Source organism: Dermochelys coriacea, chromosome 3 (genome assembly GCF_009764565.3).
Source record: "Dermochelys coriacea isolate rDerCor1 chromosome 3, rDerCor1.pri.v4, whole genome shotgun sequence".
NCBI lineage: Eukaryota > Metazoa > Chordata > Testudines > Dermochelyidae > Dermochelys > Dermochelys coriacea.
In genome coordinates this window covers 86581571-86597985 of record NC_050070.1, presented here as the reverse complement: position 1 = coordinate 86597985, position 16415 = coordinate 86581571, and the positions used below count along the sequence as shown (strand labels likewise).

The 16415-nt window shown below is 45.8% G+C and overlaps 1 protein-coding gene across 4 annotated transcripts in view; it reads left to right on the top strand.

The window, feature by feature from the left end:
* Positions 1–16415, top strand: part of REV3L (REV3 like, DNA directed polymerase zeta catalytic subunit) — a 280711-nt gene that overhangs the window by 123532 nt on the left and 140764 nt on the right. For all 4 annotated transcript variants that reach the window (XM_038395392.2, XM_043510836.1, XM_043510838.1 and 1 more), the window contains one exon: positions 356–545. In XM_038395392.2, the coding sequence (XP_038251320.1) occupies positions 356–545 (190 nt within the window). The remainder of the gene's footprint in view (positions 1–355; positions 546–16415) is intronic.

Here is a 16415-nt window from a genome sequence, read left to right as displayed (position 1 = left end):
AATTCCTCAAGAAAGAATATCATCTTATTTGCCCTGGGCCTTTTTGTGCCTCTCTTCTTCGTTTGAGAAATCTTACCTTGCTGAACAATACTGTAGAGGAGAATGTTCAATTGATAGTTAAATATTTTTCAAAAAGCCCCTTTGTTTACAGTTGGTAAGTTATTTTTTTTTTTAAGCAGAAGGTATCCCGTTTATCGATTATTAGGCAGGCAGATAGCTTTAGTTCCACTTGGGTCACCTGGTAACCCAAGTATGTGGATTTTATATTCATGTTAGTTGGATGACTGTCCAGAATATTTTTACATCTGTTATTACATGAAAAAGCTGCTCAGCTTGACTTTCTTTTTCTTTCTAGGTCAGAAGACTTGTCTCCATTTACATGGTATCTTTCCTTATCTCTATGTGCCATATGATGGTTATGGGAAGCAGTCAGAACACTATCTTCGTCAGGTGGCATTCAGCATTGACCGAGCACTCAATGTGGCTTTAGGCAATCCATCTTCTACTGTTCAACATGTGTTCAAGGTATCATTAGTATCTGGAATGTAAGTATGACTTACATTATGTTATTGTTATTTTTGTTTGTGTAGATGGATCAGCATACGTGGTTTGGCACTGGGAGGTCCACTGCCTCAGTTTGTCCTTGAACTCACAGTTGTCCAGTAACTACACATGCTTATATACATCTAACAACACCCCTTCTTGGGGTCTGGTTTATTAAAATAACATAACTGTAGTAAAATAACAGTTTAATGTCAACATACAGTAGAACCTCTTAGTTACACACACCTGAGGAATGGAAGTTATTTGTAACTCTAAAATGTTCATAACTGAACAAAACGTTATGGTTCTTTCAAAAGTTTACAACTGAACATTGACTTAATACAGCTGCTTTTCATTTATTTTTTTAGTACTTTGTTTAACACAGTACTGTACTGTATTTGCTGCCTTTAACCATCTTAATTTAAATGAAACAAGCACAGAAACAGTTTCCTTACCTTGTCAAAAAAATTTAAAACTTTCCCTTTATTATTTAGTAGTTTATTTTAACACAGTATTGTACTGTTTGCTTTTTTTTTTTTCTCTGCTGCTGCCTAATTGCGTACTTCCGGTTCTAAATGAGGTCAGTGGTTGACCTGTCAGTTCGTAACTCTGATGATTGTAACTCTGAGGTTCTACTGTAAATAAAAACCAGTGTTTTCCAAACTCTACAGTTCTTTCAACCATGAGCTGGTTTCAGTAGTTCCTTACCAAAACCTAGGTCCTGCTACATGGTGTTTCCTAAAGAAAACCTCTTCCTCTTAGGTCTCCTGATTTTTTTGTCAAGCCCTGCAAATGTGCGGATATCTGCTTTATATCCAATGACCATGTTTATGGATCATGGATGGATATGGTTCCAAATTTTATATCTAGAGCCCCGCACATCTGTGGACGTCTGCGGACCATGTTTGCGGTTTGCAGATCGGATGCAGAGGCTCTCAGGTTGCACAGGCTCCCTCTTATAGGAAATATCACTCTATTATCATGTGATGTTTCATCGCTAGACGCTGTAGATGGTCCAAGCCTTGAAACAGGGCCCTGGGACATGCACATATGGCCCAGGACAACACTGTTTGCTTACTTCTTATTTAGTATGTGTTTTTGCTGTTCCAAGAATTGTTAGGAATATTATTACCAGATGTTAACATTTAAGGATTCTCTTAAATTCACTATTTACTTGACTCTGATAACCAGGGATTGAAGAATTTACTCTTAATAAACCCTCCATGATGAACAAGAAGTTTTTCTGGATGAACATACGCAATTTCTGCGAAATCTGTTTTCATCTAGAAAAAAGGGTGTTCAACACTGGCCTAGCCAGCCAGTAGGGTGCACTTTGGGCAATCCCTAGTTCATAGCAATTATACTTATCAAGATAACCTTCCCAGCATGAACCATTGCAATCGTTCCTTCTGAAGACTGCAGAAAGTGCCTGTGTTACTGCTCAGAGCTTATATAGGCTGCAGCAGAACGAAATCTGATCGCTGTATTATTGGCTTTCACGGTTGCTATGAGAAACTTGAGCAGCAGTGAAACTATAGTAACTCCTCACTTAATGTTGTAGTTATATTCCTGAAAAATGCAACTTTAAGTGAAATTATGTTAAATGAATCCAGTTTTCCCATAAGCTTTACTGTAAATGCAGGGGGTTAGGTTCCAAGGAAATTTTTTGGGGGCAGACAAAAGGCAGTATATACTGTACAGTATAGTACTGTACTGTGGTTGGGAAGAGCCCCTGGCTTACCCCACACAGGCACAGCCCGCTGCAGGCAAGGACACTAGGAAGCACCTTCACAGCAGCAGTGGCAGCTTACCCGGAGAAGAACAGGAGCCGACTTTGCTGGGGGATGCTCCAGGCTCTCCTCTTTCCGCCCCCGCTCCGCTCCAGGCCCTCCTCTTTCCGCCCCCGCTCCGCTCCAGGCCCTCCTCTTTCCGCCCCCGCTCCGCTCCAGGCCCTCCTCTTTCCGCCCCCGCTCCGCTCCAGGCCCTCCTCTTTCCGCCCCCGCTCCGCTCCAGGCCCTCCTCTTCCCGTCCCCGCTCCATCTCCTCTCCGGAGCACTCTGCATCCCCCACTCCTTCCCCGTCCCCAAAAAGTCCTAAGCACCGCCAAACAGCTGTTTGGCAGGCTTAGAACTTTCTGGGAGGGAGGGGGGACAAGTGGAGACGCAGTGCTTCCTTGCTCCTGCCCCTCCCTCCCAGAAAGTCCTAAGCACCTCCAAACAGCTGTTTGGCAGTGTGGGAAGCGCTGGGAGGTAGGGGGAGGAAGCAGAGGTGGAGAAGAGGAACTTGTGCAATGCTCCCTTGTAAAGTCGCTGCTCTTCCACAAAATCTTACATGCAGTGTACAGAGCAGGCAGCCAAACAACGTTATAAGGGAGCATTGCACAACTTTAAATGAGCATGTACCCTGAGCAGCAACGTAACTGAAACAACGTTAAGCAGGAGGACGTTAAGTGAAGAGTTACTATATTAATCTGATCCTTTCCTATCTGTGGTTTCTTGTAAAAGATGTGATTAGCAGCAGAAGACGAGCACTGGAGATATTCACTGGAGAGAAGGAACCAAAATTGAAAACTAAGCAGAGTAGCCTAGTGAAGACAACCCTTCTGTCTTCTTCCTCCTCCTCCTCCATTCTGCAACACAGCCAGAAAGCTGCAGGGATAGAGTAACAGATCCCATATCCCTCTCTTTAGCAGCTTGGCAGCTCTTTTGTTATAACTTCAAGTCAGGTTCTGAATGCAAATGATAGACACTTTAGGTGCTGAAAGCTCTGTAATTTTTACCTTCTCAAATCTAAGCCCTGCTTGCATGCTTTCCCTGCTGTAGGAAGGACTATTAAGAGAAATATTTAGTGCCTAAGTTTCAAAATATGGAAGAGACAAGCAGGCAGAGTCAGAGCTAAAGGAAGGATAATCTTTGAACACTGACTGTATCTACTGGTTGCCTGTCTGAAACAAAGAACAATCCACTAGTTCTTTGAGTATGTGTTGTTGTGGATCTCACTGTAGGGAGTAGATGCACCTCATATGCCTGAGACCAGATTTTTTGAATAGCAATGTCCATTGGGGCCATGCATGTATCCTGTGCCTCTTTGTGTTCACATATAAGGACATAAAAGATAGGGCAGCCACAACCCACCCTCAATTCCCTCTTACTACCTGTGGTGAGATGGAACCTAGTTAGTGTCTGACCCACTGGAATTTAGTTGAGGCTAAACTTCTCAAGAAACCCTCTTAAAATCTTCTGAGATATTTCAGATTGACTTTCATTCTTTTATTTACTTTTCAAGCCAAGTACAAAAACCCTCCCCCAGTACAGAAACTTAAAATATGGTGGACTCGGAACCCACAGGAAAACCTTTTCTGTCCTGCAGTGAACTGTTTTTCCACTGAAAGATGGGCACAGAAGATATTCTGCCTGGGAGAGTCTCACATCCCAGCAGGTACTCGGTCTGCCTCTGCTTTCTAAGAACACACAAATAGAGGGATATGAGGCTGAAATTCCATCTGCAGGAGCAATCTATGAGAGTTAGCGTTGGATCTAGTATGGGGGCAGGAGCTCAGTGTCCTCTCATAAAGAGGGATATAGAAAAACTTTGGGAGACAAGCTGGTATGTCCAAGTATGACATGGAGACTAGTAGAATGGAGCAAACTGCTGCACAGCAGGCTCTTCTGGTACTGGAAATACCCCCGGTGATTTTGACTCCATCCCCAACAACACAGACTCTGAGTGCTCTGGAGCAATATTAGGTACTGGAGATATGCAGCAGCATTGGCACTGTCCTGGGTACTGATAGTGTTTTACCCGTTGGTGCCACCCATGATTCAGGTGGACTCCTCTTCACCATCCCCAGGACATACCTTTTTGCTGGAATACCTCTACAGACCTCAACCATATGCACACCAGGACTAATATTGGTCCATCCAACAATTCACCAGTCCTCCATAACCATACAGAATGCCCTAGTGACACTAGAGTTATTGGTGCCTACCTTCCTGGGCCTCTAGGATGTAGTCCCCACTATCTCAGAAGAGAAGGAGGTCTCCTTCTCTCTATGGCTTTGCTTAGCAAAACCTCAGTTACCAAACTACAAAGAGGAAGGAAATTCAGAATTGAATGACTCTTCTCACTGCCCATAGTCCTGGTGTGCCTATGGTTGAGGTCTGTAGAGATATTCCAGCAAAAAGGTATGTCCTGGGGATGGTGAAGAGGAGTCCACCTGAATCATGGGTGGCACCAACTGGTAAAGCTCTATCAGTACCCAGGACTGTGTCAATGCTGCTGCATATCTCCAGTACCTAACATTGCTCCAGAGCACTCTGAGTCTGTGTTGTTGGGGATGGAGTCAAAATCACTGGGGGTATTTCCAGTACCAGAAGAGCCTGCTGTGCAGCAGTCTGCTCCATTCTACTGGTCTCCATGTCATATTTGGACTCCTTGTTCCCAGATAAGGCAATAGCTTTGGCACCAATACTGGCACTGCACAATTTCAAAGACTTCCTAGAGCTCCTGGTGGATATCACAGACAGCGTGGAGACTGAGACTTCACTCACCTTCTGTGAAGTCTCACAAGCTGTTTGCTATTTTGTTGGCCATTGGTCCAGCCGGAATTGCTCTTCTCATAAATGAAGGCATCCTAGATCTGGCAAAAGTCTTGTGGCAAATGCCAGCCACTAAAACATGAATTCCCTGTAACATGGTACCTCCTGGAAGTTCAAGAACTATTACACCCACCCCAACCTTGGCTCCCTTGAGTTCCGAGAGAAGTCAAAGCCCACCAAAAACACACCTAAGGACAAGGATCCCAAATGCGTAGATCTTTTTGGAAGAAAGGCATACACGCTGGCCTTGCTCCAGTGGAGGGTAGCTAACTCCCAGGCATTGCTGGCCAAATATGATTTTTTAACATGGGACAGAATGAGACCATTCCTGGCTTAGCTCTCTCACAAAATCAGAGGGGAGCTGAAAGTGTTACAAAAGAAAGCCAGCTTGTGGCCAAGACAGTTCTACAGGCAGTAATGGATGACTTTGACAATGTGGCCAGGTCTATGATCATTGTGGTGACAATGCATGGCTTCAAGCCTTGAGTATCCCTCCCAACTAACAAGCCATGACTAAGGACTTTACTTTGGAGGGCTTGGAGCTGTTCATTGAACTGACTGATAGCATCCTACATCTACTGAAAGATTCCCAGCCTTAATGCTGGACTTCCTGAGTAAGAATGTACCACCCTCAATCATTGCACTAGCAGAGACCACATACCCCATCTTACCCCAGGCAAATGGAGTATCAGGCCAGGAAACACCCAGGTTATAACAAGTGGCATCAACCCTCCTTGCCTTTGGCCCCACATTTTGCCGTGATGCTCCATCAGAAAATTTGATAGTACGGTCAAAGCCTGTACAGGAACCAGTCCATAGAGAATGACATTTGGAAGCTGCTTTGCCCCATACCACCAGGCGTGGTCTGCTGTAACAGCAGGCAGGTGCTGGAGATCATTATCTGTGGCTATCACATATGCACCCCTTTTCACTGTCCCCTTTCAGGGACCCCTCTAACAAGTGTCTGTTACAAACAGAAATGGCTTCCTTGCTTTGTCTAGGAGCCATAGAGGAAGTTCCCCAGGAATATAGGAAAGAGGCTTTTACTGCAGTGTTTCCTTATTCCAAAGACTAAAAGAGGTCTTCATCCTACCCTAGACCCGAGAAGATTCAACACACACATATGCATTGTCTCAAGTTCAGGATGGTAATGCTTGCCTTCATCATCCTATCACTCCAAGCTCAAGACTGGCTCACGGCTCTAGACTTGCAGAAGGTGTGCTTCCACTTTGCCACATCCATCCCACAAGAAGTACCGAAGATTCACAGTGTGTCCCAGCCATTATCAATAGAGTGTTCTACCCTTTGGACTTCCTACAGCACTGAGTGTTTACCAAATGTCTGACCATAGCGCACAAAGGAAATAAGGAATCCATATTTGCTTTACTTAGACAACTGGCTGATCAGAGGCCAGTCCCAGGATGAGACCAAAGCAGCTCTGGATTTCTTCCTCTACCTGTTCTCCCAGTTGGGACTCCTGGTGAACCAAGAAGTTGTGTCTTCTACTACACAGACAGTAAAATTCATAGGAGCATGGCTCAACTCTAGTCTGGCAAAAGATTTGCTGCCCGAGGACCAGTTCCAGTTTCTTCAGTTGATAGCATACCACTTGTGGACAAGATTGACGACAACTGTATGTATGTGTCAGGGGCCCCGCGGCCTTGGCAATATGATCACATGTACATATGTGACGCTGCTTGACAGACTTTGCCTATGGCCTCTGCAGTGCTGACTGAGAGTCTGTTCTCTATCAAGACATCTTGTGAGCAAACAAGTCACGGTCCTGCCTCATATCCTGTTGGAACACGAGTGGTGGTTATATCCAATGAACATAAGAAAAGGACAACCCTTCTCGGTCCCTTCCTCAGCAGTGATGCTACTTACAGACACATCTGGGACAGGATGGGATGTCCACTTGAATCACTTTCACATGCAAGGTTTGTGGTTTTAGGATGATCTAAAACTACATGAACATCTTGGAGCTGAGAACCATCACACTGGCTTGCACGGCTTTCCTACCTGTCCTCCAAAATGCTGTGGTGTGGATTCTGATAGGCAAAATGTTGGTGACACTCTACAGAAACAAGCAGGGAATCATTTGATCACCCCCCCCCCTTTTTTTAAAAGGCAATCAGGTTCTGGGAATGGTGCCAGCATGGAATGAATCAGATAGCTCTGTATCTACTAGGGATCAGCACAAACCTGGTGGACTTCCTGAGTAAGAATGTGGTAACCAGCCACAAATGCAGAAATCCATTCTAGATCTAATATTTCACCAGTTGGGAACTCCCACCATTAGACGACTTTGCCATGTGGGACAACACCAAGTGCAAGGACTTTTCCTCTAGAGGAAGTGTGAGTGCGCTTCCTTTCTTCTTTGGTGGTTTGGAGGATTCTTGTATGCCTTAGCACCAATTCCCCTGATCTCCAGGATTTTACCCAAGATCAAAAAGGACAAAGCTATAGTCATTGAGAGAGCCCCTACTGCCCAAGAAAATTTTAGCTGACCACAAGTCTCTCCCATTCGGTCAGGCACATCTGTCCCTCTTCCCCATGTGTCCTTGCAGCCCCCTGTTTCCATGTGGTTTGAATCCCTCCCACCCCCTGTCTCCATGTAGCACTGCAGCACTTCTCCCATTCAGCCCATGGCTCAATGCTATCACTCCACTAGCTCATAGATACTAAGGTCAGAAGGGACCATTCTGATCATCTAGTCTGACCTCCTGCACAACGCAGGCCACAGAATCTCACCCACCCACTCCTATGAAAAACCTCACCTATGTCTGAGCTATTGCAGTCCTCAAATCGTGGTTTAAAGACTTCAAGGAGCAGAGAATCCTCCCTCAAGTGACCCGTGTCCCATGCTACAGAGGAAGATGAAAAACCTCCAGGGCCTCTCCAATCTGCCCTAGAGGATAATTCTTTCCTGACCCCAAATATGGCAATCAGCTAAACCCTTAGCATATGGGCAAGATTCACCAGCCAGATACTACAGAAAATTCTTTCCTGGGTAACTCAGATCCCATCCATCTAATATCCCATCTCAGGGGATTAGTCCTATTTACCCTGAATATTTAAAGATCAATTACTTACCAAAATCCCATTATCCCATCATACCATCTCCTCCATAAACTTATCGAGTAGAATCTTAAAGCCAGATAGATCTTTTGCTCCCACTGCTTCCCTTGGAAGGCTATTCCAAAACTTCACTCCTCTGATGGTTAGAAACCTTCGTCTAATTTCAAGTCTAAACTTCCTGGTAGCCAGTTTATACCCATTTGTTCTTGTGTCCACATTGGTGCTGAGCTGAAATAATTCCTCTCCCTCTCCTGTATTTATCCCTCTGATATATTTATAGAGAGCAATCGTATCTCCCCTCAACCTTTTTTTAGTTAGGCTAAACAAGCCAAGCTCCTTAAGTCTCCTTTCATAAGACAAGTTTTCCATTCCTCGGATCATCCTAGTAGCCCTTCTCTGTACCTGCTCCAGTTTGAATTCATCCTTTTTAAACATGGGAGACCAGAACTGCATACAGTATTCCAGGTGAGGTCTCACCAATGCCTTGTATAACGGTACTAAAACCTCCTTATCCCTACTGGAAATGCCTCTCCTGATGCATCCCAAAACCGCATTAGCTTTTTTTCACAGCCATATCACATTGGCAGCTCATAGTCATCCTATGATCAACCAATACTCCAAGGTCCTTCTCCTCTTCCGTTACTTCTAATTGATGCATCCCCAACTTATAACTAAAATTCTTGTTATTAATCCCTAAATGCATAACGTTACACTTCTCTCTATTAAATTTCATCCTATTACTATTACTCCAGTTTACAAGGTCATCCAGATCCTCCTGTATAGTATCCCGATCCTTCTCTGAATTGGCAATACCTTCCAGCTTTGTATCATCTGCAAACTTTATTAGCACACTCCCACTTTTTGTGCCAGGGTCAGTAATAAAAAGATTAAATAAGATTGGTCTGAAAACTGATCCGTGAGGAACTCCACTGGTAACCTCCCTCCAGCCTGCCAGTTGGCCTTTCAGTAGGACCCGTTGCAGTCTCCCCTTTAACCAATTCCTTATCCACCTTTTGATGTTCATATTGATCCCCATCTTCTCCAATTTAACCAATAATTCCCCATGTGGCACAGTATCAAATGCCTTACTGAAATCTAGGAGATCAGGTTGGTTTGGCACGATCTACCTTTTGTAAAACCATGTTGTATTTTGTCCCATTTACCATTGACTTCAATGTCCTTAACTAATTTCTCCTTCAAAATTTTTTCCAAGACCTTGCATACTATAGATGTCAAACTAACTGGCCTGTAGTTACCCGGATCACTTTTTTTCCCTTTCTTAAAAATAGGAACTATATTAGCAATTCTCCAATCATTCTATACAACTCCTGAGTTTACAGATTCATTAAAAATTCTTGCTAATGGGCTTGCAATTTCAGGTGCCAATTCCTTTAATATTCTTGGATGAAGATTATCTGGGCCCCCCGATTTAGTCCCATTAAGCTGTTTCAGTTTCGCTTCTACCTCAGATATGGTAATATCTACCTCCATATCCTCATTCCCATTTGTCATGCTACCATTATCCCTAAGATCCTCTTTAGCCTTATTAAAGACTGAGGCAAAGTATTTGTTTAGATATTGGGCCATGCCTAGATTATCTTTAACCTCCACTCCATCCTCAGTGTTTAGCCGCCCCACTTCTTCTTTCTTAGTTTTCTTCTCATTTATATGGCTATATAACCTTTTACTATTGGTTTTAATTCCCTTTGCAAGGTCCAACTCTACTCGACTTTTAGCCTGTCTCACTGGATCCCTACATGTTCTGACCTCAATAAGGTAACTTTCCTTGCTGATCCCTCCCATCTTCCTCTCCCTGTATGCTTTCTGCTTTTTCTTAATCACCTCTCTAAGACGCTTGCTCATCCAGCTTGGTCTACAACTCCTGCCTATGAATTTTTTCCCCTTTCTTGGGATACAGGCTTCCGATAGCTTCTGCAGCTTTGATTTAAAGTAATCCCAGGCCTCCTGTACCTTTAGATCGATAAGTTTATCAGTCCAATCCACTTCCTTAACTAATTTCCTTAATTTTTGAAAGTCAGCCCTTTTGAAATCAAAAACTCTAGTTGCAGATTTATTTTTGTTAATCCTTCCGAGCCTGCACCCCATCCTGTCCCCCCACTAACCATTCTGAACCCCAGTCTGTAACCCCACCCCCAGCAGCACCGTGTGCCCCACTCTGTCTGTCCTAACCTGGCTCCACGGACAGGGTGCTATGATCAAAACAGCCAGCTGCTGGCTGTTCTAGTACCACAGTGGCCTTTGGTGGGTGAAAGGTAGAACTGCAGCACTTCTTAGGAAGAATGTATTTTCTGCAGGAAAAATAAATTCTGCACCAGACATGAATTCTGCACATGCACAGAGTTGCACAATTCCCCCTGGAGTAGCATCTGTTTTTCTGACAAGATCTGGCGCTGTTTAAGTTGAAATGTCCTGGTATGTGGGGAGCTTGCTTCTGATGATAAGGTTCGCAGGTTGTTTTTAGACCAGAAGAGGTGGTTTGGAATAGATTTATTGAGTGGTCCCCATCAAGCGTGAGATTGTAGTTGTTTGGTACCCCATATGGGTTCCAATGTGGGGTGGTAGGTGACAACTAAAAGGTGTGTGGATGGTGGGCTTTTTTTTTTTTTTTTTTTAAACCATGTTTTCTAGAGTATTTGCATGGCCCATTCCATGGTTTGGTCTACTACTCTGAAATGTCCTTGTTTGTGAAGGCAGTCTAAAGTGTGTTGAGGTATATATTCCAGACCTTCTCCTTGAAGCATATTCTGTAATATCTGAGTGACTGGCTGTAGATAACAGATTTCTTGCTGTGTCTGGGGCAGTTACTGGATCTGTGGAGGTAAGCGTGGTGATCTGTTGGTTTCTTGTATATAGTTGTATGTAGAATTCCATTGTTGAAGCTGATCATGGTGTCCAGGAAGTTGATGCTGTTGTGGAAGTGTTCTAGCGAGACTTTGAGGGATGGATGGTGGTAGTTGAAGTTGTGGTAGAAATGGATGAGGTAGGTTAGGTCATCTGTCTAGAGGATGATATCAGTTTATCTCGGGTATATCATTGGTTTTGTGGTGCATTTTTCTAGAAATTCTTCCTCAAGGTGTCCTATGAAGAGCTTGGCATATCGGGGAGCCATCCTCATACCGATGGCTGTTCACATTGTTTGGACAAATTGTTTGTTGTTAAATGTAAAGTTCTTATGTAAGAGGATTAAATGTATGAGTGGAGATGTGTTTGGGATGGATATCTGTGTGTTATCCATTGTCTTGTAGATGTTCAGGGCAGGTTGTGCTGCTGTCATGGTGAGGGATGTTGATGGATAGGAAGATGGCATCCATGGTGGTAATGATGGTGTTCTGAGGAAGGTTGGTAATGTTGCGGAGTTTCTGGAAGAAGTCAGTTGTGTCCTTGAAGAAACTGGCCCTTTTGTGTTGAGTGGTTTTTGGGTGGTTTTTATGAGTTCTAATGTTCCTTCAACAACATTTAATTACATGATCGCATACTAGTTCTGCCATAGGATCCCTGCCTTATTCAGTGCACAGGATAGAGGTGTTCACTGAAAGAGCAGCTATTATAGATTTTGTTTTTTCATTGTTCAGTATGTAGTCCAAGTTATTATTACCCTACAGCATTCACACCCTACTCAGAAAACAGAATTATTAGGATATGTCTACACTGCACACTAAACCTGGGCTCTGGCTCAGGTTTGAGCTCAAGCTGCTCTTCTGTCCATGCACAAATCAGTCTGACTTGGGTCACAAAGCACTCAGGATCTGGGTGCAGAGATTCAGAGCCCAAGTCCTACTGATACTTGGGTCCAAGCCCTGTCATTTGCAGTGTAGCTCAAATCAGAAGGTCTGCATAATGCAGTATGGACATGTTAGCCCAGGTCCAGCAATTTTAAGCCCAGGTTTACAATGCAATGTGGATGCTCAGGTGAGTACTTCACAAACAATAATAATTGATTTTCACAACACCCCTGTGAGATGTGCTATTATCTCCATTTTACAGATGGGCAACTGAGGCACAGAGCATTTAAGGTCAAAAGTGGCCTTAAGTTTGGGTACTGTGACGAGGCAAGGCCAGATGGCTATGGAAGAGTAGTGGGAGATACATATATTAGCTCCAGGCTAAACAAATCCCTGGTACCAGTATAAGTGAAATGGCAGCTGCTCCAGGTCAATTAAGACACCTGGGGCCAATTAAGAACTTTCCAGAAGGCAGGGAGAAGGCTAGGTTGATTGGGACACCTGAAGCCAATCAGGGGCTGGCTGAAACTAGTTAAAAGCCTCCCAGTTAGTCAGATGGTTGTGCATGTCAGGAGCTGTGGGAAGAAGTCGCACGGTTGGAGAGATTGAGTAGTACACACCATATCAGGCACAAGGAAGGAGGCCCTGAGGTAAGGGTGAAGTGGAGCTTGAGGAATTGAGGGCTGCTGTGGGGGAAGTAGCCCAGGGAATTGTACATGTCATGTTTCTAAAAGATCAGCTACCTTAGCTGATACTATTAGGGTCCCTGGGCTGGAGCCCGGAGTAGAGGGTGGGCCCGGGCTCCTCCCCCCCCACCTTTGCCCCCTGATTAATCACTGAGACTGGGAGACAACAGAGACTGTGCAAGGAAGGATAACTTCTCCTCACCTCCTTTGCTGGCTTATGATGCAAATGGCTCAGTAGACTGTGACCCTTTTCTCTAGAGAGAGAAGGGTTACATGGAGGGTCACAGTGAACCTCTGAGGCTAGCCAGGAAATGCGGGACCCACGGAGGCAAGGACAGAGCTTTGTCACAACTGGTGTTAGGAATGGGATTTCATTCACAGCGTGGCGGAAGAAAGAGGGTTGTTTTTTTAAAAAAAAAAAAAAAAAGTGCACTTGGGGTTTGGATTTTTTTGTTTTTGTTTTTGTTTGCTTTATACCAGAATGGAGGAGGTGGTAAGATCTCTGGTACAAGGTACGGCAGCCCAGCAGGAGGCCACCCGGGTTCAGGCAATGGCACAACAGGAGTCTATGCGGCTATAGCAGGAAACCAATCAATTATTGATGAGCCAGGCGACCCAAGATCATGCTCTCTTGAGAAAGGTGGTGGACCAGCTGAAGATCCTTACCGCCCAGGGGTCCGACAGGACGCAAACCCTGAGGGCCACTGGTTGTCTGCCAAAGATGACGTCAAGAGATGACGTAGAGGCATATCTCCTCTCATTCGAAAGGACTGCTCAGCGTGAGGTGTGGCCCCAGGAGCAGTGGGCCAGCATCCTCGCCCCTTTTTTGTGTGGAGATGCCCAGAAGGCCTACTTTGACTTGTCTGCCACAGATGCTACTGACTATACCTGTCTGAAGGCAGAGATCCTAGCACAATCAGGGATAACGGCAGCGTTAAGGGCCTAGAGGTTCTATGAGTGGAAATACCAGGAGAACAAAGCCCAGAGGTCCCAGCTATTCGACCTCATACACCTCGCACGGAAGTGGTTACAGCCCGAGGTGTGCAGGCTGGAGGAGATTTTGGAAAGCCTGGTCATAGACCATTACATGCGGGGACTGCCGCCAGATCTCCGCAAATGGGTAGGCCAGAACGATCCGTCCACGTACAACAAGATGATAACACTGGTAGAAAGACGGATGACAGCCAGGGGACTGACCCGACTACCCAAGGAAGGCCCCTGTCGAAGCAAGTACCCGACCCCAACCCTGGAAGGTTGGGCAGCCAACCCCCTGGGGAGTCCTAGGTGGAAGAAGGGGGGGGCCCGAAAACCAGCGGGGATCCCAGAAGGAAGGGATTGGCCTGAGTGGGGGGAGCCCCGGAACTAAACCTCCTAACCCCCGGGATAGGGGAGTGATTAAAAGCAATTATAGTTGTTATGCATGTGGGGAGTGGGGACACATAGCAGCACAGTGTCCCAGCACTGAGGAGCCTATGCAATGTAACTTGGGGGATTGGGAGGTCCCATGCTCCCTTATCCACCTCATGGGGGTCGCATTAGCCCCGCATAATTATACCAGGCCAGTGAGGATAAATGGAGCAGAGACTACAGCACTTGTGGAATCTGGAAGTGCTATCACCCTCATATCGGGTAAGATGGTAAAAAATAGTCAGCTGCTACAAGCCAAACACGTAGTAGTGACGTGCGTGCATGGGGCCGTGGAGATAGAGGTTCAGGGAAACCCCATTGAGGTGACCGTGGGTGTAGTTCCTAAACTCCCATATCCTGTAATCATAGGGAGGGACTATCCAGGGTTTGATAATTTACTCCCCCCGGAGAGGCTGGATGGAGGTGGGGACCCTGAGGACAGCGACTCGTCACCGGGGGAATGTCAACCCCCGATGTTCGCTGAGAATTCTCAGGATCTGTTCTCAGCCCCCCAAAAGACCTGGAAAACAAAAAAGGAGAGGAAGGCCACGAAGGCCTTGGGAACCCGGATCCTGACACAGGGCCAGAAGACCTCCCTAGTAGGCAGATGGACGCGAGAGCCAACAGAGAAACTTCCACCACAGAAAGTGAGCCAGAAGCTGCCCCAGCCATGACGGCGGCGAGCCGTTGGAAGAAGCAGAAGCTGGCCCCTGGGAGCTTGGGCAGGTTAGTCCTGGGAGAGAGACTTTTGGGTGAGACCTGGCGGAGGACCCCAGCTATGGTAATGCCAGGAAAAAGGTGGCCGAGATTGATGGGATACCTGTGGATGGGAAGGTCCGGGGTCCTGGACCTTACTTTATAGTGAAGAAAGATCTCCTGTACCGTGTGGTGCAAATGCAGGAGCAAGAGATACAGCTTCTGGTGCCACAAAAACATCAAAAAGCCATATTGAGTCTCGCCCACAGTCACCTGTTTGGAGGACACCTGGGGTAGAGAAAACCCAGGCACGGATTCTGCGGAGGTTCTTCTGGTCAGGAGTACATGAAGATGTCCGGCAATACTGCACCTCTTGTCCAGAGTATCAGTTACATAGCCCTCGCCCGCACCTGCGGGCTCCTTTGATACCTCTTCCAATAATAGAGGTTCCTTTTGAACGGATAGCCATGGATCTGGTAGGGCTCCTAGAGAAGACAGCTCGGGGCCACCAACATGTGCTTGTTGTACTGGGCTATGCAACCCAGTACCCGGAAGCTGTTCCCCTGCACAACACAGCTTCCAAGACAATAGCCAAGGAGCTAGTACAGATGTTTGCCCGGCTTGGGCTACCCAAGGAGATATTGACTGATCAAGGGACACCTTTCATGTCCAAGTTGATGAAAGATCTCTGTTCATTGCTCCATGTACAAGCCCTATGGACCTCTGTATACCACCCACAAACAGATGGCCTTGTGGAAAGGTTCAATAGGAGCCTCAAGGCCATGATCAGGAAAGTGGTGAGCCGGGATGGGAAAGATTGGGATACCCTATTGTTCGCCATCCGGGAGGTTCTGCAAGCCTCCACGGGTTTTTCTCCATTCAAACTGCTATATGGGCGCCACCTTCGGGGCATATTGGATATAGCCAGAGGAGCCAAATCCCGGAAGGAACATAGTTGAGCATGTACTGCAGATGAGAGATCGGATAGCCCGAGTTACACCCATTGTACGGGAACACTTGGAGAGAGAGCACAGGAGACCCAACGAACTCATTATAACCACCAAGCGAAGCTTCGACGGTTCCAGCCAGGGGATTGGGTGATGGTACTGGTGCCCACAGCAGAAAGTAAACTGTTGTCCCTGTGGCAGGGACCCTACGAAATAATCGAAGCCGTGGCAGAGGTGAACTATAAGGTGTGGCAGCCAGGTTGCTGGAAATCAGAGCAAATTTACAACATCAATCTTCTAAAACCTTGGCACGATCGAGAGACGTGCTTAGTCATGCAGGAGACCCTTCCCCAGGAGGATAACTTACACGAGCAAGTGAGGATATCATCTGACTTGATGCCGATCCAAAAGATCGAGGCAGCCGACGTGATTAATCGCAACAGAAATGTGTTTTCTACAAAACCAGGGTGGACGACTGAGACCTATCACCATATCCGCACGATCCCCGAAGCCAAGGTAACCTTGAGACCCTACCGAATTCCAGCAACCAAAAGAGAGGAAATCAAGGCTGAAGTAAAGAAAATGTTAGAATTAGGGGATATTGAAGAATCTTACAGTCAGTGGTCCAGTCCAATTGTTCTAGTGCCTAAACCTGACGGTACCATGAGATTCTGTAATGACTTTCGCCGACTGAATGAAATATCCCAGTTTGATGCA